This window comes from Achroia grisella, unplaced genomic scaffold, assembly GCF_030625045.1.
Source record: "Achroia grisella isolate CSIRO2021 unplaced genomic scaffold, CSIRO_AGI_Agris_v1 utg546, whole genome shotgun sequence".
Taxonomy (NCBI): domain Eukaryota; kingdom Metazoa; phylum Arthropoda; class Insecta; order Lepidoptera; family Pyralidae; genus Achroia; species Achroia grisella.
Genome location: NW_026712931.1, coordinates 209,395 through 232,468, shown reverse-complemented (window position 1 = coordinate 232,468; position 23,074 = coordinate 209,395). Strand labels below are relative to the sequence as shown.

The 23,074-nt window shown below is 32.7% G+C and overlaps 2 protein-coding genes across 2 annotated transcripts; one reads left to right on the top strand and one right to left on the bottom strand.

The window, feature by feature from the left end:
• Nucleotides 1–1,205: 1,205 nt before the first annotated feature.
• On the bottom strand, nt 1,206–7,276 carry LOC131848151 (adenosine 3'-phospho 5'-phosphosulfate transporter 2). The gene is made up of 6 exons (XM_059197916.1): nt 7,179–7,276; nt 6,550–6,930; nt 5,615–5,841; nt 4,884–5,110; nt 3,887–4,068; nt 1,206–1,792 (listed from the first exon to the last, which is right to left on the bottom strand). The coding sequence occupies exons 2-6, from the start codon at nt 6,843–6,845 to the stop codon at nt 1,615–1,617; spliced, it is 1,110 nt and encodes a 369-aa protein (XP_059053899.1). The 5' UTR covers nt 6,846–6,930; nt 7,179–7,276; the 3' UTR covers nt 1,206–1,614.
• Nucleotides 7,277–8,081: 805 nt separating this feature from the next.
• Nucleotides 8,082–17,087, top strand: LOC131848031 (E3 ubiquitin-protein ligase MARCHF6). The gene is made up of 10 exons (XM_059197782.1): nt 8,082–9,337; nt 11,302–11,553; nt 11,868–12,068; nt 12,389–12,580; nt 12,824–12,952; nt 13,280–13,370; nt 13,835–14,016; nt 14,456–14,640; nt 15,263–15,452; nt 15,929–17,087. The coding sequence occupies exons 1-10, from the start codon at nt 8,297–8,299 to the stop codon at nt 16,043–16,045; spliced, it is 2,580 nt and encodes an 859-aa protein (XP_059053765.1). The 5' UTR covers nt 8,082–8,296; the 3' UTR covers nt 16,046–17,087.
• The last annotated feature ends 5,987 nt before the right edge of the window (nt 17,088–23,074 follow it).

Sequence of the window (23,074 nt, the reverse complement as noted above, 5' to 3'; positions counted from 1 at the left end):
ATTCAAACATTTGCTAATAATAATTTATCTATTTGCTAACAGGATTTTTTTCTTGAGCATATAAATTTACTATAAGTATTTTCTCTCACAATGTGTCTATTATAATATAATATTAATCCTACAACTCTCAGTACCACATCTTTGAAAAATTTGATTTTTATAGCATACATTAATTCGACACTATTATACAGCGCACATTACACAGCGCTTTTTTTTATATAAAAATATAATGCTATACATTAATCTCCCTAAAATTTAAAATAAAAGAAAGTAGTATATGTACTAGATAGTAGTATAATAATAAAAGAAAACAACATTGAAATTGTCTAGTGACCAATTTCTATTTTCTTTTTTTCGCTATAAATATACAGGGATAATTACAGAAGGATAGGATTTTGATATTTGATTAGGATTGTAATATAACATTTAGCTAATAAAAAATTCCAACTAAGTTAATTACAGATAAAAAAGGTTATCCTGATCGTTCATAAATATTGCAATTATAACAAACTGTGTAAATTGTTTTCGAAATTTGACGAGTAATGTAGTAAGCTGACAGACAATGCTTGAAGAATTAATTTGTACCAAATTGAATGCTAATATAGTTTAAATTATTTTAACTTTAATAGTAGACGCCGTCGTTTCGTCAGCACACGTATATATTATTATAAAATAAAATATAATTTACAAAAAACAGTGTAGATGACTGTAATCAAATGAGAATATTAGAGGTATTTATTACGCTGACGCTGTGGTGACCACAATACTTGACAAACCCACATATTGCTGCAGCATATTTGTGACAGGGGCGAATAGTATTCACTTCTTCGATTCATTTATTTCTGAATGCGCTGCAGTGATTTCTATCACCAGAGAGGTACATAGAAATACTCACAATAACAGTTGTTATTTTTCCATTGTTCTATATACACATTATAATTATTTATTGGTACCTACTTATTTTAATACGCAACTCAATAATATTGCATTAAAATAAAAACATACATTGGCAAATAAATAAAAATATTAAAGACAAAATATTTTTAAATATTTGTGACGTCAATAAAAAAAGTCATAATTTGTCTATTCAGTTCAAATTCAAAGGTGGTGAAAATGGTGTTCAAATTCAAAATACAATAATGCAAATAAATAATTAGTGATTAAAACTTATCAACATCCTCGCTCATCTCTGAATTTGAAAAGCTTCGATATGAATTTGTAATAAAATAATAATGATATAAAAACCTTTAAAATTGGAATTACAAGCTTATTGCTCAATCACAGTCTTATTTTAGAGTTAATGTAGATTTCACGTGAAATGTATACTACTACATACTTATTTATAAAAAAGTGTAATGATTTATACAAGTTACAGAAAAGTATCGTAAGTTGTTTTCTACATATAAAAGGTAAGAATAATAATAGTACAAAAGGTAAAAGGTAAGTGACACAACACTTTAATCATTAAAATGAGTTTGTAGTTTTAATAAAAACAATAAATAATATTCTTATTATTGGATAATGTTTATGTTTATAGTCATTTGGTATATTTCAAAATAAGTATATCATTAATATCAATAAATTCATTCATTGCTTACATATAAAACAGTAGTTTCATACAGTGTCAGAATATATTTTGCTTTTTATTCTCAAATACTGATATTCTGACTGATAGAAACTCTGCATGTATTGCCAACACCTGGTTATTGGCAAGGGAATGTAATGAGGATTTTTCTTGCTGTAATGATTCAAATATATGGCCAGTGCAACCAGCATACCAGACCATGCGTACCTGTGATATGGAAAGAGAAAGGAAGAATTAAAACATAATATGTAGATTGAATTTTTTTTACGTATTCTAATGCCTGAGTGCAGTAGCCACTAGAACCCGCAGATCTTATGAAACAAAAAAAAAATTAAATTGATCTTGATAATAAAAATAATCTAGATGAATAATGTAATTTGGACTCTCATCGGGCGGTTGTACGTGTATAGTGATGAATAAAATTAAAATAAATTACTTTTTATAGTCGTATTTTTAATTAGACGAAGCTAGCTGACAGTAGCTAATGTCACTTTGTAAAATAATGTTGCCATATTTAAAGTAATAGTGATGCGTTCAGTTCTCAGTTAGATGAATGAACAATGAGTGTGAATAGTTAATCATTTCAAACTACAAAAGAAAATTGTATAAAAGTGCTCTGATATAAGTTACTAGTAACTACAATCAGTTTTTTGACGGCTTATTACAAAGCGCGCGGCTACTAGTGCCAACACAAATCAACGTCGCGAGCGTCTGTCGCCATTTTGTTCGTAATTCGGCTTCTAACCTCTGGTCTGAGAGCACCAATGTTTTTTTTGCGCTCACGCTGTTTTGTTAAGTTTTTCCTCATGTTGTGTTTGTGGTAATTGTTGGGTATATTGTATATTTACTATATTGTTTCATACAAACAATATGGATCCTCATCCAAGCACGTCAAGCCAAAGCTTGTCTCCAAGAAAGACGTTACCGAAAAACTTATGATACAAAACGTCTACAAATACGTATTTGAGAAAGCTGCTTCACTATTACCTATTGAGGCTCCCAAAAAAACAAATGTATTTCGAAAACAGCTGACATTTTGGGAATTGGTGTGACCTCAGTCTACAATGTATTAAAATAATACAAAGTGAACAATTTAAGTCTCCGGAGAAATGTGGACCGAAACACTGTTTCAAAGATAAATTATTATCAATTTTTAGACAGATTTATAATTAATGTCACTGAAAGCGACAATGATTTTTTTATCTGATGATGAATAAAAACAAATTTTGTAATAAGCGCAGTTTTTTATTTTTATTACCTAACTATATTATGTTATATATTGTTATATTTTATACATCTATAGTTTCAATTACATGATGAATTGTAAATAGGACAGTCTTAAAAGTTTCCACGCAATTTTTTCTTTACGTTTAAAATACTCGGTATTCAGTATAGGTAGATACAATAGGAACATAATCGTCGTAAACTCGTTGGTATGTATAAAGCACGGCTAAAATTCAAACCCCGTACCCGATATCGGCAGTTCGGCACACTAACTATTCACTAGACAATCGAGGCAATTCCATTAATTCAGGAGTTTTTTCAATGATTCACTTTGTCATAACACTATTTTTATTTTATCAAATACTGACAACACAGTAAACGTCAGTTGACTTCGTCTAATTAAAAATACGACTATAAGTACGTTAAGCCTATTCGTTACAATAAAATACATACAATTTTTAAAGAAATTTAAGCAGACATAAGAAATTAAAAGATGCTGCACAACATCTTTCTCTTCCGGAATGTCAATGAATGAGGGGGTGACGTCCAGGACAATATTTACGTACACGGATGAGTATCATCAGGTGGTCAAACTAGTTTGCCGTTCCTGTTATATGGACTAATAACCCTATTGCTAGCTATATATCATGTCAGGTGGACGGTTCCGCCTGTAAACCATAGGGGTAACTTGCCAATTGCTTTTTTTTTCGGACTATTCTAATGCTGTTGGCCGCAGCTGGTCTTTACAGCTTCATCGGACGTTAGGGGACGAGTGCAGATGGCACTCCAAACCCGCGGAAGGGCTTATGGAGTGGCTGAAGGCTAACTCCTGCCTGACGGATACGACTTTAGTCTGAGGGCACCACTAGGGGTTCGAACCTCGGCTCAGGCCGTCGTAATTTCGATCCCCGTTTGAATTGGACGGGGGATCGATCGGAGGGGCGCCCGGGGGCGCCGGTGCCAATTGCTAACTGACCTTACATCATGCTTATTTTATCATCACTGGTGCCCCGCCAGCGTAAAGTGTTAGCGCAGGCATATTGCATCATTCCATTATCATAAAAAATATATACTCACTGGAAGACAAAAGGCTTGCTGAACAGCAAGAATGATATCACAATAGACAGTGCTTTCCTCATGGTGGTAACAGTGACGGCCACAGTAGCACCGCATATACGTACTAGAGTCAGCACCGCCTGTAGGCCCATATATCCGCTTACACTTAGCAGAAATATATTCGTGTAGATTACGATTGGCGTCTGTAAATATATATCACTACTATAGTTGGCTTAATCGGTGCATACACTCAGGTAAAACAGCAAAAATATATGTTTATCGGTATTGTTATCTATATATATAAATAAAATTTGAGTGTCTGTTTGTAATATTAAAATTATCGTTTTTTACTGTACGCATATGAATATAAATACGGCACATACACCAAAATAACATTTTTTGTCTGTCTGTTTGTTCCAGCTAATCTCTGAAATGGCTAGACCGATTTTAACGAGACTTTTTTTGGCAGGTAGCTGATGTAATAATGAGTAACTTAGGCCACTTTTATTTTAGAGATTCTTTTATTTTAGAAAAATAAAGTTAAATTCGACGCGAACGAAGTCGAGGGTATATCTAGTAATATATAAAGTAGAAAAGTTTCTTTATTTATTAGTTTGAACACTAATTTCTGGCACTAGCATTTCATAGCTCTATTAGTAGTTTACCGGGCATTAACTCTCTCTTTTTCTATCAACGGCCTCGGTGGTCTAGCGGTTTAGCATACAACTTAAATTCCAATGATCGCGAGTTCGATTCTTCGCAAGTTGTTGTATTTTTTGTTTTGCCGTTTGAGCCTGAATGATGAAAAATATCTAGATATCTAATAACGTATACAAACGTGTTGGTAGACCTTAATAATGTATTTCCGTATATTTGTCCGTTGTCGTACAAGACTCGATGGGGCTGTATGAATTATCGTCGGAACTGGGTTATTATTAAATTTTACACTTAACGCGAATACTAAGCAAAAAAGAGATCAAGCACAGGAGTAAAATTTCATAAGGAAATCATAAAATACCTTTGAACAGTAAACGAAACCATCCACAAATATGCCGCTGACACTTGTTATTACCAACAAATATATACATGCGATCGCATATGAATAAAACACCACTTCATTGTTGGATGCTTGGAATTGCTTCATAGCTTTCTCTTGAACATTGCCTATTATAGCATCACATAATAATGCAAGCAGTATTACTACAACACCTATGAAGTCGAAATTTGGCGAAGTTTTTGAGTCGGCTGCAAATAAGTATAGAAATTTTTATACAGCACTTTTTAGAAACTCTGATAACAAAACTATATACACAAGTGCTAGTTTGTTGGGCCTTACCACAAATTAAATAGTATACTTATATATAATCAAATTCTGACCAGTGAATGTTTGATATGATAATCTATCTACACACTACAAGATCTTAAAGACCAATCTATAAATACTTGAGGGAGACTGTCAATATCATCTGCATGGGCACCTCAGTGTCATCTATTTGAGCCACCAAGCAACTTGCTTTGTAAGCAGTGTTTTAGATATATGATGCAATTAGACAGTGAAATTAGTGATAAAAGGGATGACATCTTAGTTCACAAAGTGACAACACAGGAGTGGTATGGTGGATGTCACATGATGTCTGTACTGCATGTATATTGATAATGGTCACCACTTGCCTTCAGGTGGGTAGTCAGTTTGTTTGCTATTCCAATTTCATATAAAACATTGAATAAAAAATCAATAAAAGATATTACCCAATGTGAACATAGTCAATCCGATACACATAATAATAGCAGCAATATAATCCAAAAATCCATATCTTTTTCCTAATATAATGATACTGCCAATCATTACTGGTATTAATTTGCAACTCTTGAATATTAGTTGTGTGGGATAGTTGAGATAACTTAATGCCAGATTAGACAATGACATAGTACCTAATGTCAGTGCTGCTAAAATTGCATAGGTTTTTAATGGCACTCTGAAAATAAAAGTATTAATTAATATCAGGTGGTGTTTTTTTCTAAATCAAGGCACAGAATTAGAGGTTAACAATATCATTATATTATTATATTGTTAATGCCTATATTTGATGAACCATTGTGTTGGAAACTATTATAAACCTTTTTTATTATCTATATTTTTTTATGAACACCACATTGTTTTACAATTTACATGTGAAATAAGTCATATAATATTCTGTGACTATACCAGTACCATTTTCTTTGCTTGTCTTGTTTTGATCTCACACCTTCACACATTGGATCTATTAGAAAGCAAATTATGCATATAACCAAATTATATCAGATCTTATATCTGGACATTATAGATATTGAAGAGGAAATTTACACGATACAATCAAACCCCTAGCTACCCTGTCCATGTGCCACCTGCAACAGTTTTTATATCAACAACCCATTTCTTTAATGGTATTGCTGGTTTTCTGTCATTGTGACTTGTAAACCAATTCATGATGGGGAGAAATACATTGTCAGCAAAGTAATGTATCATGTAGGGTTGACCTCCATACAGTTCCCCCTGGAAACCATAGTGAGGGGAAATTTTGTTAGAAGTTTCATTTATTTAAAACATATTTAGGTCTATATGACACTCATTTGTAGACAGAAAAATAGCTAATTACATATTTTCAATATTAACATTTAGCTTTGAATTAGTCTGAGATACTCACTTTCTCTTGATTGGATTCCTTATTACAGACTCTACATAACTCAGTAGCATTGTTATAAGGAATTGTACTAATGTTATATATAAACTCACAGGTTTTACTTCAGGCACCGAGAATATTAATTCTAAGAAATATCCATAGGCTAGATAACAAATAAATACAAATACTGAACAACATAAAAATTGTGTTAATTGACTATATGGAGTTATATCTAAACATAATATATTTATCTCTGTTTTTGAAGGCCTCACACTACCCGATTGGTCAACATTAATTATAATCTCCTTTTGTGATTTCATTTTATTTGAGTATACTTTGTAATGTTTATGACATATAAATCTTTATAATATTAAATTGTTGATAATCTTCTTGCTAAGTTGTCATCTGTAAATATTACCAAAAAGTGATTTATAAACATTATTTGTAAGTTCGATGTCTTTGAATATATTAATTTTGGATCGGAGTATCGCTTAATGGTAATTAAAAGACTGAATTTATAAGAAATAGAAAAAGACCAAAATTAAATTGAAAGATTGATAAGTATTTATATATACTCATAAGACTTGTCATATCAATTAAATGTAAGTTTATTTTATTCCTATTTACACTATAAAAAAAATTGTCATATGTACCTTGTTAATTAAAAAGAAATTTATTAAAATCATATTTTTGTATTCATAAAATTAAAATTATATTTCATATAGGTTAATTAGGTTATGTTAGTAAAACAAATACTTTTTTTTATAATTGCTTTACGGCTACGAGTACTATTTTCACTAAATTAACATGTAAGTAAAAAACTCTTTACCGGTTTGCTACTATACCATGAAAACCGGTTTCAGAAAAGCTGTATATTATTAAAATCCTTTTTATTATCCATTATTAATATCTTTTTTAGAAAAAAATAAATATCAATTAATATTTATAGAATTATTGCATGTATTAAATATACAATCCATATCTAATAAATAAGCACAGCAAAAAAGGTTGAACAACCATCTGACAAAATAACGATATTCCACTATTGCCATTAAGTTTACTAACATGAAAAGAAATCTAGCATAGCATAAATTAATATTTAGTTTCAGCATTATATACGCTTTAAGATTGCTTCTTATTTAAATTTATTACAATTAATTACGAAACCTACCACGCAATATCATTTTATCTGTGGTTGATTTAATATCTACTGCTTGTGATTGACACTGGTCATAGTGTCCATAATTGCAGTGTGTTGGCTGAAAGGAAATATCCAGGGCCGTAAATCCTTAATAAAAAAAAAAATTGCAGTGTTTAGGGATGTTGATATATCGATATAAAATATCCATATGTTTGGTAAAACTATTGTATCGTCTTCAGATCAATTATTATTAAGTTAAGATATAAATACCAATGTAAATGAAATTTATTAAAGATTTAAATTAAAACTAATGTATATTGAAATATGTATTGATAACTGTTGAGATTTATAAAATGAAATATCGATATATCGATAATTTCTGACAAGGCTACCATATTCATGTCGTTCGCAAACAAAATAGACAAAAGTACAATACAATTATTATACCAATTTCAATTTATCTTGTAAAATCTTTTGTAATTATTTGTTATACGTTAATTTATTATCTGAGGTAAATGTGTTTTTAATAAGCTATAATTGTATTCTTAAAAATCTTACTATAATTCTAAATAATTGGTGTAATATTGCAGATCGTCTAAGGAAGTAGTCAAACTGGATTGAACTGTAATAATGGATTCTGATTCGGCCGATGCAAACTTTTGCCGGTTTTGCCGTTCGGAGGCCTCATCTGATCGACCTTTATTCCACCCGTGCATCTGCACGGGCTCCATAAAATGGATACATCAAGAATGTCTAGTACAATGGATGCGATACTCGCGGAAGGAAATTTGCGAATTGTGCGGCCATCGTTTCTCATTTATGCCGATCTATTCTCCGGATATGCCGCGAAGATTGCCAATCCGGGACGTGGTCGGCGGCCTTGTAACATCCGTAGCCTCTGCAGTTAAGGACTGGCTGCATTACACTCTCGTTGCCCTTGCTTGGCTTGGAATCGTCCCCCTGACCGCCTGCAGAACCTATAGGTGTCTATTTTCGGGTTCTCTAGAACCAGTGATATCTTTGCCATTTGACATTGTGTCTGCTGAAAACCTTGCTAAGGATGTTTTCTCTGGTTGCTTTGTTGTGACTTGCACTCTGTTCTCATTCATCGGTCTGGTCTGGCTGAGAGAGCAGATCATGCATGGAGGTGGCCCAGACTGGATGGAAAGGGAGAACTTACCTCCACCTGAAAATGTTGTACCTTTACCTAACAACAACAATGAGCGGGTGAATGAAGCAGCAGAGGATGCTCCTAGAGATGAGAATGGAGAAGGTGTGGAAGACCCTTTGGTTGGAGATGAGGCAAATTGGAATCCTATGGAATGGGACCGTGCTGCAGCTGAAGAACTAACATGGGCTCGATTGTTAGGCTTAGATGGGTCTATGGTGTTTTTAGAACATGTTTTCTGGGTTGTGTCTTTGAACACACTGTTTATAGTGGTGTTTGCTTTCTGTCCATACCACTTTGGAAGATTTGGTGCAGCATTAGCTGGGTTCACAGCAGAAGGCCCTTTTGCTGGCCCACTGACAGCTCTGGCAGGTTATTTGTTAGTGGGTACTATTTTGGCAGTTTTTCATGGATTCGCCTCATTGTTCCGATTGAGAGGTTTAAAGAAAGCTCTGGGATTCTGTTATGTTGTAGTGAAAGTGGCTCTACTCTCTGTTGTGGAGGTAAGTTTGGATAATTCTAAATTGAAAATTTATTTTTCTTGTTATATCACATCTATTGAGAATATTGTAAGTAGACAAAGCTATCGAAAACAAACTAGGACCAAAACCAGTTATCTATTGAGAGTAAAAGAAAAGTTCATGAAGCATTATTAAATTACACGTTATAAAATATTAAAGATATATATAATTATAAATGTTAAAATAATAATTGAAATAGAATACTATCTGAATTATACTTCAATTATTATTAGTTTTTAATTTTCCTTAATAAATTCAAAAGAAATACACTGGACCCGCGTTAATTGTCCCCTGTCTTATCCGGCCCCCTTGTAATCTGACATGGTCTATTATTTTTATTTTTTTTTCACAATCTTCGCTAATGCATGATTGGATAAATTTGAACAAGTTTGAACTTGTACCCATCACCACTGTTGTACTGGATGCATAGGGTATTGTTTTAATTATGATTGCTTAGTTTGATTTACATGTGATGGATGAAGATAGCGGTACATATAGCATGTGTTTATTGTTTATTCATCCTGTATTACATATCAGCTCAGAAGCAAAAGCACAAAAGACTAACAATTAAAGAAAAATGTGATATTTTAGACCTCATTATGAATCTTTTAGTAGTTGATATACATAATGAAGTAAGATTTGTACTTCAGAGTGCATATACATATATACATATATAGCATATATAATAAAGAATCTTATCACCTGATCTGTAATTTGTCAGATTACAAGGTACTCATTTGTAAAAAAATTTGGACTATAGAGGACCCCTTAGGCCCCCTCTATAATCCGACAAATTTGATTGTCCGACATTGCCCTGCAAAACGTTTGTCGGATAACCAGGGATCCACTGTACATTATTTCTATTGGTTTTGTGATGGTTACAAGGTTGTTTTGATGATAATTTTATACATGTAGATTGATTTAATGATTAAATCTATATTTACCATTTGGTATGTATACTTTATAGTTTGCATATAGAAATAGCAAAGAATTAAAAATCTTTTGAGGTTCCATAAAATATTATTTTTTGTATCCACACTTAATTATATCAGTTTTTAGATCTCAAAATACATATTTGTTTTTATTTCTAATAAAAAACATTGTTTCCTGAAGAAAACATTAACAGTACCTAATGAATAATAAAAATCATTGTGGCATTGCTAAAATTATATATTTTCTGAAGTAGTGAAATAGCAAATAAATGTGACCCTAGAAACTGCTTAACCATATTTAATTAGATTGAGTAAAAATCGGGAACATAAATTAATAAGAAAATAATGTTTCTGGACCTCTTTACATGTTAGATAGATTTCCAATTTTTTTTAATACTTATATCTGTAAAAAGTTTGAAATACTCTATCTACCCTTGAAGTATACTCCACTCTAAGACACTGATGATTTAAATTGCATTATTCAAGATATTTCTGCAAAAAATCTGATAAAAAAAAATGAATAGAAATAGTAGCATATTAGTGATAATAAAAAAAATAGTGCATAATCTGTTTGGTACCTATATATAGATAAATATAAAAAACACAATAAATTTTGTCTGCACTGTAATCTAAACTCAATATCAATTCTAATTCATTCCTATACTCTTAATTTGAAACATAATTAACTAAACAGACTAAATCATTAACATTTAGTAAGTTCGTTAATTGACAACAAAATATGGGATTAATAATAATACTTTTCTCATAATTATCAAGAGTATAAATATATGTGAAACTATGCAATTCATTGACTTTCATCAGAATTATTTTCCAGACCATGAAACATTCCAGGAAATGATGAGATACAATAAAAAAAATGATTTATATAATATATGATTTATATATACAATAATTTTCATGATTTAAATGCAAAATATTACTTGATTATTATACTTAGTTTTTTTATTGTGTACTTATGATATTTCAGGTGATAAATTTTATTTATTTTTGTAGATCGGAGTAATCCCACTAGTATGTGGTTGGTGGCTAGACTTATGCTCCCTTTCAATGTTTGATGCAACACTCAAAGACAGAGAGGCAAGTCTGCAGGCAGCACCTTGGACTCTTATGTTCATCCACTGGCTCGTTGGGATGGTCTATGTCTATTACTTTGCATCATTTATCCTTCTACTTAGAGAAGTTTTAAGGCCAGGAGTGCTATGGTTCTTGAAGAACTTGAATGACCCAGACTTTAGTCCTGTGCAGGTATTTTTGCTTCTTTTATTTTTGGATTTCTTATAGTATGTAGTAAAGACCACCTGCAACAGCATTAGAATAGTTTGATTAAATAAAATTTCAATCAAAAGCCATCTATTTTCAAGTTGTATAATTTGTACATTCATGTTTTGTGTAATACTTAACATAGTAACTTAGTTTAGGCTATTGATTTTTTATACATTGGAAAATGAGTTATGCTTCACATGATTTATCTATTTCAACCTCAGACCCATCATTATTCCAATTTGTAGTAGCTACAGTTAGAATTTCATAGTTATACTATGTATATTTAACATTTTCAGGAAATGATACATCTATCGGTGTGGTCCCACATTCGTCGTCTTGTGGTGTCCGCTATGATTTTCGGCACTGCTGTTCTGTTTATGTTATGGCTACCAATCAGATTGATTAAGTATGTCCTACCCGGATTCCTGCCATACGCGGTAGCAGTTCATACGGAAGCTCCTGTTAATGAGTTGAGCTTGGAATTGCTCTTATTACAGGTGACTTTTTAACTTAAAAAATTAAGAAAATATATTTTTTCTGAATGTTCCTTTTTGTATATATCTATGTCATATCTTTCTAGTTAATATACCAATCTTGATATATATTTTTTAAACAAAATCCTTTCACTTATTGGTTTTTTAATTACATTAGTTTTATTACGTTACTGTGCAACATATGCGATAGATGTGTATGACGTGTATAGCATGAGAGAGATGTGAATCTATGTATAAACTCACTTTACTTTCTTACACTTTTCCATAAACAGTGTATCATGAGGTTTGTAAACAATGCCTAAAAAGTTCATATGGCACGTCAGGTGATTTTGCCCGCGCTGCTGGAGCAGTCGCACACGCGCACATGGCTGAAGGCAGCGCTGCGGGCGTGGTGCGCGGCCGCGGCCGGAGCGCTAGGACTGCGTTCGTACCTGCTGGGCGAGCGCAGTGCTGCGCCGCGCCGACACGCGCGCCACCAGCCACCGCCGCCGCTGCAGCTCGGTGCCGCTCACCAGGTCAGGCTTGTTCTTCATTAGTGTAGTATCTGTTACGCCCCACTCCTCACTTGTGTAATACCTAGAGACTTACTGTATGTTAACTTAGAACGACATGTATTTTATCGCTCATTCATGTCGTGATGAGTCTGCGTTCCGAATGAGGGGTATAATAAAAAATATGATTATTCAAAAGTGCTTATATTGAGTTTATTTGAATGAAGATTACTACTATTCCTATAAAACGTTTATTGGTGTACGCAGGCGCTGATGCGGCGCGATGGACCTGCCGGGTTCGAGCCGTACGTGCGTGCGGCGTGGTTCCCATTACGGCTGGCGGCGCTGCTCGCGCTCGTTGCAGTCTCTCTCGTGCTCGCCAGTGCTATGACGCTCGTACGTATTATATCCTTTTTTCCCCACCCTCGCACGTCTTGTTCATAACTTAATAGCCACCCTCTATTCGGTGGTACTCTTAAGAGTAGAACTACAGCCCTATTATTGTATGGATTTCAATATATTTTAACGGATTATTGTAGTTGGGGGGAATATTTTTTATTCTGATTATTTCATGGAAACAGTTAATTATCTGTTACAAGTGACGGTAATTCAAATAGAGCCTACTTTTAAGAAAATACATGGGCTTATGTTACTCAGAAATGTAGTCTGATTTCATGATTAATAAAAATTGTGCTCTTAATTTCTTTCTGGTTTTATTTTTAGGTAATACCTGTTGCTATTGGAAGAAAAGTTATGGCTTTATGGTTACCCAAGGCATCGGATGGGGTGCATGAATTGTATACAGCTGCCTGTGGTGAGTTACCTCATGGTGTACGTAGCTTTATTCTTTAAAATAATTTTCACATATTTTTAATAAAATAAAAAAATTCTAAGCGATCGTTTCACTTGTGTCTATTATAGTTAACTACAGTTTTGTTATTTAAGTTATATGCTGATGTTTTGCCACTGGATTGTATGAATGGAGGATCAATTGTAATATATTTGCGGTCAATGATTGTTCTAAATTATTTGCAATATTATGACAACTGACAGTTTTACAATTATAACTAGAATAATTATCATATTCAATATAATTATATTGAATATGATAATTATTCTTACCTTATAACATACATTTAAATGTATAATATAAGGTAAGCACGCGTGTTCAGTCACTTGAAACCAGGCTTGATATTATCCAAGTACAATATATAACGAAATGCAAATGTGGCTGGCTACTAACATATCGTGGCAATGAATGCGGGCGTGTGTATGCAGGTATGTACGCGTGCTGGGCGCTGGGACGCGGCGGCGGGCTGGCCGCAGGGTGGGCGCGCGGCGGGCGGGCGGCGCTGGCGGCGCGTGCTGCGCTGTGGGCGCGGCGGGCTGCGCGCGCTGCTCTGGCCGCGCTCGCGCTGCTCGGGGTCGTGCCGCTCATGTTCGGGATGCTGCTCGAGCTGGTAAGTGTTCTGTGCGTGTGTGTGGCGGTGCCGTGTTCGCGTTAGACAGTGCGCACCGCGCTGGCCGCGGTCGTATTGGTCGTTGTTGTGTTCGGAATGCTGCTTGAGTTAGTGAGTGTTGACGCACGTGTGTGGCGGAGTTGTGGGCACGCTGCTCGGTGTCGTGCCGGTCATGTGCGGGATGCTGCTTGGTTGGAGTTGATTAGAGTTGATGCACGTGTGTAACGGTGCAGATGGCGCGCGCTGAGATTGGTACGCTCGTGCTACCCGGCGTTATGTCGTTCATGTTCGAGCTAGAGCTGCTCGAGCTAGTGTTCACGCGTGTGTATCGTGCAGCCGTTAGCGAATATCATCCTTCTGAGTTAGAACAATAAAATGTCTTCTGCGTAAAAGAAGTTGTGAGAACAGTTAATATTATATGATATTTATTTACGTACAGGTATTGGTCATCCCGCTGCGCGTGCCGCTGGAGCAGTCGCCGGTGCTGTTCGTGTGGCAGGACTGGGCGCTGGGCGTGCTGTACACTAAAATAGTGTGCGCGCTCACCATGATGGGCCCCGACTGGTCGATGCGTCGCGCCATCGAGAAGGCGTACCGCGACGGCATCCGTGAGATGGATCTCAAGTCAGTTCATCTTAAATTCACATTGCACTCTTTTGTAATAGTATTAAAAAAGAGAGTTTTTTATTAAGGGGTTTGAGTTATTTCTAGGCGACTAAACCTATACTATTGCGATCTATTGTGCTCGCCATATTTTAGAGTTCGCTACTTAGACCAATCAGGGATTATAATTGAAAGACAGAAATACATTTATCCATCATCAGGAGAAATAATACACTTTACTTCAACACAAAATTGTAATGGAATTGCAATTACTTGTGGTAATGGAAATAATATGTACACAGCTAAAATACATATACTTAATAAAATGCTACAGTTTAAAAGTATTTTTTTAATATTTTTATTGGGACCTGCAGCACTGCGACGTACAAAAAATTTTGTACTCGCCTTTTTTCATACTTCATTACCTAGACCAGTCAGGGACAAGAATAGAAGGATATGAACTAATAATAGAAACTTTCCAAAGATTTCCTTTGTTCATGTCGTTTATGTATGAGTAGGCAACGGCGACATAGGATGTGTAGCGTATGTAGTAACTAAAAAACAAAAACATAGCGCGTTGTAGCAATTGAACAACTAGTTTCAATAAAAACTAATTTCTAAAAGAATTATAAACGTCGTGCAGGTTCATCCTGCGGTCGGTGGCAGCGCCGATCGTGTGCTGGCTGGGGCTGGCGCTGGCCGTGCCGTACGTGTTCGCGCACAGCGTGGCGCCGCTGGTGGTGACGTCACCGGCGCAGCGGAATCTGTTAGCGCGTCGTGTCTACCCCGCACTGCTGCTCGTAGCGCTCCTCGCAGCGCTCACCACCTTCCAGGTACGACCTTACTTATCATACACGGTCAGAATGGGTATACTCAGCTACAAGGATGTCTAAGTACCTATGCTAACGAACAATTTTGTTCTACAACGTTAATTGAAACCATATATTTTACTTGAGAAAAATGTATTAACAATTGTTGTTATATAAAAATACAATAACAACAAATGAAATGCCGAAAAAGATAAATTCGTTTATTTACCATAAAATTTGTTATAGTTTTATTTTATATGTGTATAGGTAAAAGGAAAACTATAGAAAGAGACTTGGTATACGGAGATATATATTAGGAAACTATTGACAAGACAGAATTGAAGTATATACAAGAAAGTAATATTTAAGAACTATAAATTTAAATATAAGTTTAGAAAAAAAAATACGAATAGCCAGATACAACAAAATTATTCGTGTTAAGATCCGGTTAACAATATGAATAATGTACATTAAACATAACAATATATTTCTTGGTTTAGGTCCGGCAATTCCGGAAGTTATACGAACACATAAAGAATGACAAGTACCTCGTTGGACAGCGGCTGGTCAATTACGATCACCGACGGCATAAGCAGGCCAGCGCGGTCACCAACTAGACACCGGCGGTACACATACGTGTGAGAGAGAGGCTAACTGTTTAAGAGGCCCTCCATACTCAGAATCGCAGTTGTGATTGCAATAAAATATAATACTATCTTTGTTTTATATAAAACATGATTCTCGAGTGGTATCCCCATCCAAATAGAGCGACCAACTTAATTTTATTGTGCGGAGGCAACTGATAAGGATGATGTTTGACCCTATGATTTATGAGCGAGGCCTATTGTGGAATGATTTTGATGAGTGAAATGATGAAGAGCCTAGTGGCACAATCTAGGAATTTCCCACCTCACTATTCCTGAGTCTGATTGTTTGTATCAGCCTGGTTGTTTTTCTACATATATTATGAATGTATTTTAAAAATTATTCAAATATATCCGTCTATAAGTTGTACTCATAGTAGAAACTCTGCTTAGTTTGTGGCTAAATGGCTCTGTGTGAGTTATCTCAGTATAGTTATATATTTAAATAATACTTTCGCCCTTGACTTTGCTAATACTTTCGTATACGCTATCTGTTGTTTATTATTAAATGACAGCCCTAAAGTTGACATATCTACTCCGCCATCCATTATTTATTAAGTAATAAAATAATATTAAAAAAATATTCACAAGTCACTGCTTTTTAGGGATATTTTTCTTAACTTTCTTTAACATATTACCCAATACAGCGTGTTCTATGAATATTTAATACTAATTCCTCTATCTGTTTTCACGTGAAACTAACTTACAAAATGTTTATTTCTTCGTCACTATTATTTTATATGTAAAAATTTTTTTTATTGAAATAAATTAGTTTATTTAGTTTCAATAAATATATGAAATTATATTGAAAATCACCTGTCTATCTTTGTTGTGTTGTGGATGATTTATGAACGATGACAAATTGTTTACAATGTCAGATAAGTGATAAAAATAAAGGAAAAGATTGACCTAAAATATTAAGAAAGCACTGTGTTGAATGTGAGGTGTATGACAGAGAGAAAATATGAGAAGAGTGAAGAGATCAGTGGAGTAAGAAAACATACCGCCTCAACCCCTAGGAGTGTATTAAAGGTACGGAAATGGATATGGTTGAAAGACAGATTTGGAAACAATAGTATTTATTTTTGTTGGGACCACTGCAAATGTCTCGATATTATACACATTGCATACATACGACTTTGCGATTCTCATTAGAGAGGGCCTCAATATTTATAGGTACATATATACTTCATTTTAGTTTGATTAATTAAATGTTTATATTCCTGTATATTCATATTATCGATAATAAATACGTAAGCGAGGTACAGTGATAAAGTACATTACATCGTTTTAAATCTGTGCCTATATTTTTATGGTGTCTCTTCGTTTTCTTATACCAGACAAAATGATTTAACTCAGATCATAATTTATACCATATAACGTACTTTTATCGAAATGTTATCTCAATTTTAAATGGAACATTGATTTAAAATGGTGTAAAAGTAATAGTCACTTTATTCAAGTGTCAAGTTTTTGCAACGTTCTATTAGCTGGGTGCGGTACCTTGTCTTTATTAAAAAAAACATGGGCAAGAGTCTGGCTACTCACCCCAGTGTTTAATTTATTGAAATAATCATCGTAACTAGTATAACCATTTGTATATTTTCTGATTTTATAGCCTTGTGTTCTTTTTTCATGTCTATAAGGTTTTAAATTGAACAGATTAGGGTTTGTAAATGTCTGGGAATTCGCAAAATTCGAGCTGGCCTCGTGCGTTTTGGTAGACTTTTAGTATGACTAAAATAATGAGCCCTACTCCTCCAGATACACGAGCCGCTATATGAGAGTTCTTCCTTTCCTAGTCTTCTACTTGTTCTGTCTAAATATTTAGTTGTACAGGCATTATGAGCTTGTTAGTGGTAAGTTAAATTTTTGGGTTAAAATATTTTACTATACCTATACTCTATACTCATGTATTTAATTATGATTTATATCGATCAGAGGTGTAATTCAAATGCTAGCTCCTAGGGACTGTACTGCTCATAATTTTTTAAAGGAATGTGACGTCACTATGGATGAAATTCATTGAAACTTACAGGTATATACTATTTAAATGCTGGATGATTTTTGTGACGAACTTCTTTTGGAACATAGTGAAAACATTTGAATGTCTTCAATAATCGGAATGTTATTGAATAAATAAACTAACATGTGTATAACATACTTGTACTACTCGTTGATTGCTCTGACATATCTATTTAATCATTCTAGAAATTTCTCATATTAGTTCTTTATTCTTGAAGATGTATTAAATCATGCACCCAGCTAATAAGATGTAAAATTCAATACCAGTATGTCACAGGTCCTTTAGACTAGTTTCTCTTCTATTTTAGACACAGGTTTGTTTTTTTAAAGCACAATGTGTATGTTATTGGCTTTACCGTTGACTGTTGCAGTTGCGGACCTTACAACTCGCATTTCTATTTGCAACTATCAAATGTTTATTCGGTTTCATTCATTGCATCTGTTTTACAGAATCATGTGTCAGGTTTTCTGTTACATATATATTTTTTTAATCTTTCGTATGGTGAAGCGACTGTAAGCACAATTCATTTTATATACTGCTGCATGTAATATACATTAATAGATGACGATTTTTCTTTTATTTTAAGATTATATGTAAAAGAAGCATCAATTATCAACGAGAATACAATGAGCAGTGAGAGTAATAATCGGCGCTTAACGATACGAAGAGTGAAAGAACTTTGTTTAACTAAAATATTCGAAATTAGTTACGTTACCAATATAACTCGTACAAATCATTATACCGATACCATAATCGCTTATTTTTGTTGCAATAAGTTTATATCTATTTATATAAATTATAGGATTATAAAATTGGTCTTTTTTGTATAACATATATGTAGTAGGTATTTCTAATAAAAACAGAAGCCAATACTCCACGTCCCGTAAATAATAAGTGTCACTTGTAACTTTTTTTAACATCTGTGTTTATTTGAGATATAATCTGAGAATTTATCTCTCTGTATCTAAATATCTATTTGGAATATATATGGATTATTTCTCGAAAAGTCGAGATGTAGCCGAAACACGAGAACTGTCGATACTATTTCTTATTATTTTATCTTATATTGTTATAAATTCTTTTTAAAAGACGTTAAAGTGAGAATCGAATTTCTTATATTGATCGGACATTATGCTGTATCATTTGAATGTATTTGCGACTCTGAATATATATTTTTTCATTTATAATCATCTTTATTATATATGCTGGGTTAGTCATAGGAGAATACTCATGAAACTAGTTTCAATTTCATGAGTATGTTAGAAATAGTTGAATACGGAACATAAATTTAGAATTTTCATATTAATGTATATTTAATCAGATTAATAGTTTATTTTACCTGGTAATTTAAAAAATGGACCGCTCACATGAAGATCTGTTCGCCCTACGGTTGACTGGGAGAAAATGCCTCAAGCTGTTAAGTCCGAAATGTGCACCTCAATTGTGTATTAAAGTTTTAATAAATAAATTGGTCATCGAGTTAGAAAAAAATATTTATATTATATTATTAATATCTACAAATACCTACACTAGAACAGGGAATGGACTCTCTTATCATTTATTATTTTACTGTACAATATTATCGATGATCTACCATTCTACTGATGGTTTCTGGTTATGAATTGTGAATGGTAGGACATTTGATGTCGAAATTTAACATCTCATAGTCCAACTGCATTAGCGTTTATATGAGAAAGACGAAGATGAAATGAAGAATTAGGAAGATGATGTATCTATGTCTTACTACACATCAGTGCGACAGCGATTGTGCCGTTATCGATTTGTTTGTCACTTTTAGACCCTGTATTCGCATTTTATTGTATTGTATTATTATTATTATAATATATAAAAATGGTTTGTATTCCCATTCGTATAGGTCGATTATGCCTAAAAATCGCAATGTAATTTTCAGTTCATATTTTAAAAACTGTACTTTACATAAATTATAGGAAAAAACTAATAAATAAAAATAAAAAGTAAGCGAGCCTATCATATAGAGGAATTTCTTCTAGGCATCCAAGACAATAAAGAGGAACCCAGTGTAATTCGTGTAAACGATCTACAATATATGAATTCTGTTATTATAGGTAAATATGTAATAAACATTAACCTTTATTTCATTTATTCCTATGTCATAATTAGTTTTTGTTTGAGTGCAATAACAACCTTTCAACCAATAATCGCATACATAACTATATCGATCCACCTAATGTGGAATTGTCTAGAGAGGTATAATATTAATATTAAAGTATTTAGAAAAATAGGGCGTGCTTTGTATAAACATACCCAGTTAAAAAAAGTTTCGTATATTAGACCGTAATAATATACAATTAGTGGGTATATTATCATTGATCAGGCGTACAAAGCAAATCCTATTGTGATTCATATGCAGTATAGTTCAGTATATTATTAATAATATATTTCGATATATTGTGAGACGTATCTATTGGTTAGAGAGGTTAAAAAACATGAATGTGTGACGTAATTTACTTGTGATCCACACGTAACGTATTTTGTCTTTTCGGATCTTTTGTAATTATTGTATTGTGAATTTAGTTTATTCATTATAAATGCGAAAGAGCGTATCTGTTTATTTTATCTTGCCTTTCTGTCATTTGTATACCAAGTATAGCAATAGGATAACTGACTACTATTGAAACAGTTTTATATACATAAGTTCATCTTATAACTTTATATAGTACATTTTTACGATTCCATAAGATTTTATTCTTTTTTATTAAAGTTTGTTAATATTATAATAAAAAAGCATACCAAAATTCCAACATAAACCCTAAGAATTGATAATTATTTTCAAATCGAGGAAAGTTCATTGAAATATTCTTGCTAGTAGGTGTCAAAATATTTTTTAATTTTAAGAGCCATTGTTTATTTCTAATCAGAAGTACGTATAGTACCGTTCAATTTGATAGATTCTCATAAGATTTTACTAAGCCTTTTGGCTTTAACGAATTTTTTTTGTTAATACGTAGGTAGTACTTATTACCTCACGTAGTTAATTTGACAGATGTAGTTTCAAACTATTTTGAATTCTTCGTAACTGCAACCGTTAAATCATTCACACATTACCACAAGTGTTAATATTAAATTGTTTGAAGTGATAATTAGCAACGGCTTTACATATTTAAGGGCCAGGAGATGAAACGTATTTAAAGTGATCGCTACATTTTTGCCTAGGCAAATATTTGCTATCTGTGGCGACAAGCGCGCCATTAATTGCCATCTATATTTGGGCAATAGGTGCGTTAAATTGTGGTAGTTACGTAGATAAAATTATTTTTATTTGATTACTTGTTAAGTAGTTTTTTAATTATTTATTATATACTGCTCAATCGTATTTTTGATCCATTTTCTATATTTTTTTCATAACAAGTGGCCTATAGGGTATATATATATGTAAAATCCTGTTTGTTGTGACATATACCAGCATCTGTTTGTGTTATAATGTATTTGTTACTCTCACTACATATACTTTTTTTCCATTTTAATTACAGTACTGTTTAGTTTTGTTTGCATAATATTTTTTTTAATGGAACTGAAATTAAATCGAGAGTATTTTTGATTTCAGTATCTATATTCTTTTATACTATCCATTCTAACTATTGTTATAGTGAATAAATGTAGAATTGTAAATAAACTATGTGTCTATGGAATATACGTGCGGTAATACCATTAAAAGCTGAATATTGAATAAATGAGATTTAACGCATAACACATAAATATGGATTACTATTATTTAATAGTACTTTTTGTAATTTGCACATTTATAAATATAAGTTTATAGTGTTACTCTATTTAATTTTTTAATTAATAGTCTTTACCTACATATATTTGAAATAGAGTTCATTAAAAAAAGTTTGAATGATTTTGGAGCAATTCATTACTGTGTAATTATAGGCCACTTGGTAGATTATTTCTTATACAATAATAGGAGAGGTGTATGTGCCGCGCATACTCTTATAATTATTATCTTTATTTTTATTAATTGTCGATTTTAATTCAATTTATTATTATTACTGTCCTATGTTTTTATGTTAATACCAGAATGACTAGGTCATTATAGTATACCAATCGAGGTGAGCAAACAGAGCCTTTAGTTGACTTTAGATGCAGATAATAAGTATATACATTAATTTTATTGTAAACAAATAAATTGATTATTCAAACAAACTCTTTTATTTATAACTTTCATCCTTAGATACTTAATTCAAGTTAACATATATCGGGAACATAATGTACGTATTTTAAATGTTATTTTACGAATAAAAAATATCAACGTATTATGTAAGTAAAAATTCGCGCATTCTGTGTTTTACGTTTTCACGATAATCCGGATTATCCCCTACCTACTCCATTAACATAATATACAGCTATGTTGAGCTTGAGTACTTGTAGATACGTATGTAATGTAACTGTATATATTATACGATTATTGATATATTAATTTATGATTAAATCCATGCTAATGAAGTGATCCTGCATGATTTGAGTCTATTATTGCTTTACGACTAAACGACTGAACGGATTTATGACGTAAAGGTATTGTGTTATAGGTTACCATTAAAAAAACAGTCGAAATTCAAGTGACAGCTAGTAATTTATACTTTAAGAACTAGATATAATATTATTTTTATTTGTTTCCTTGAAATATTAAGAAATGAAATTAATGTAATGTAGCACTATTAACACTATTTTTTATCTCAAAAAATTAAGTTGAGGCTAACATATATTAACAAGAAAAAAAGCTGTCTTTTTCGCCTTTTACTAGTTTTTGAAGGGATATTAATGATTCTTTGAATATAGGATATCATTTATCTCAAAAAGCAGACGAAATAGCAAGTGATGGCTATTTCTACTGTAAGAAAACAGGTTAACAATTTAATGCATATGTAAATCAGCATTATTTTTATTTAATTATCATTAATGCTTCCTTGCAATATTTAGAAGTGAAATTAATA

Bases quoted from the DNA above. Each gene is read 5' to 3' on its own strand.
- LOC131848151 (XM_059197916.1), bottom strand. From the start codon at position 6,845: ATGAAATCACAAAAGGAGATTATAATTAATGTTGACCAATCGGGTAGT. The intron at 4,069-4,883 runs GTATTTTATGAT...ATATATTTACAG, and splicing joins GTTTCGTTTACTGTTCAAAG to ACGCCAATCGTAATCTACAC. The intron at 1,793-3,886 runs GTGAGTATATAT...TCCATATCACAG, and splicing joins AGCAAGCCTTTTGTCTTCCA to GTACGCATGGTCTGGTATGC.
- LOC131848031 (XM_059197782.1), top strand. From the start codon at position 8,297: ATGGATTCTGATTCGGCCGATGCAAACTTTTGCCGGTTTTGCCGTTCG. The intron at 13,371-13,834 runs GTGAGTTACCTC...GTGTGTATGCAG, and splicing joins ATTGTATACAGCTGCCTGTG to GTATGTACGCGTGCTGGGCG. The intron at 14,017-14,455 runs GTAAGTGTTCTG...ATTTACGTACAG, and splicing joins TCGGGATGCTGCTCGAGCTG to GTATTGGTCATCCCGCTGCG.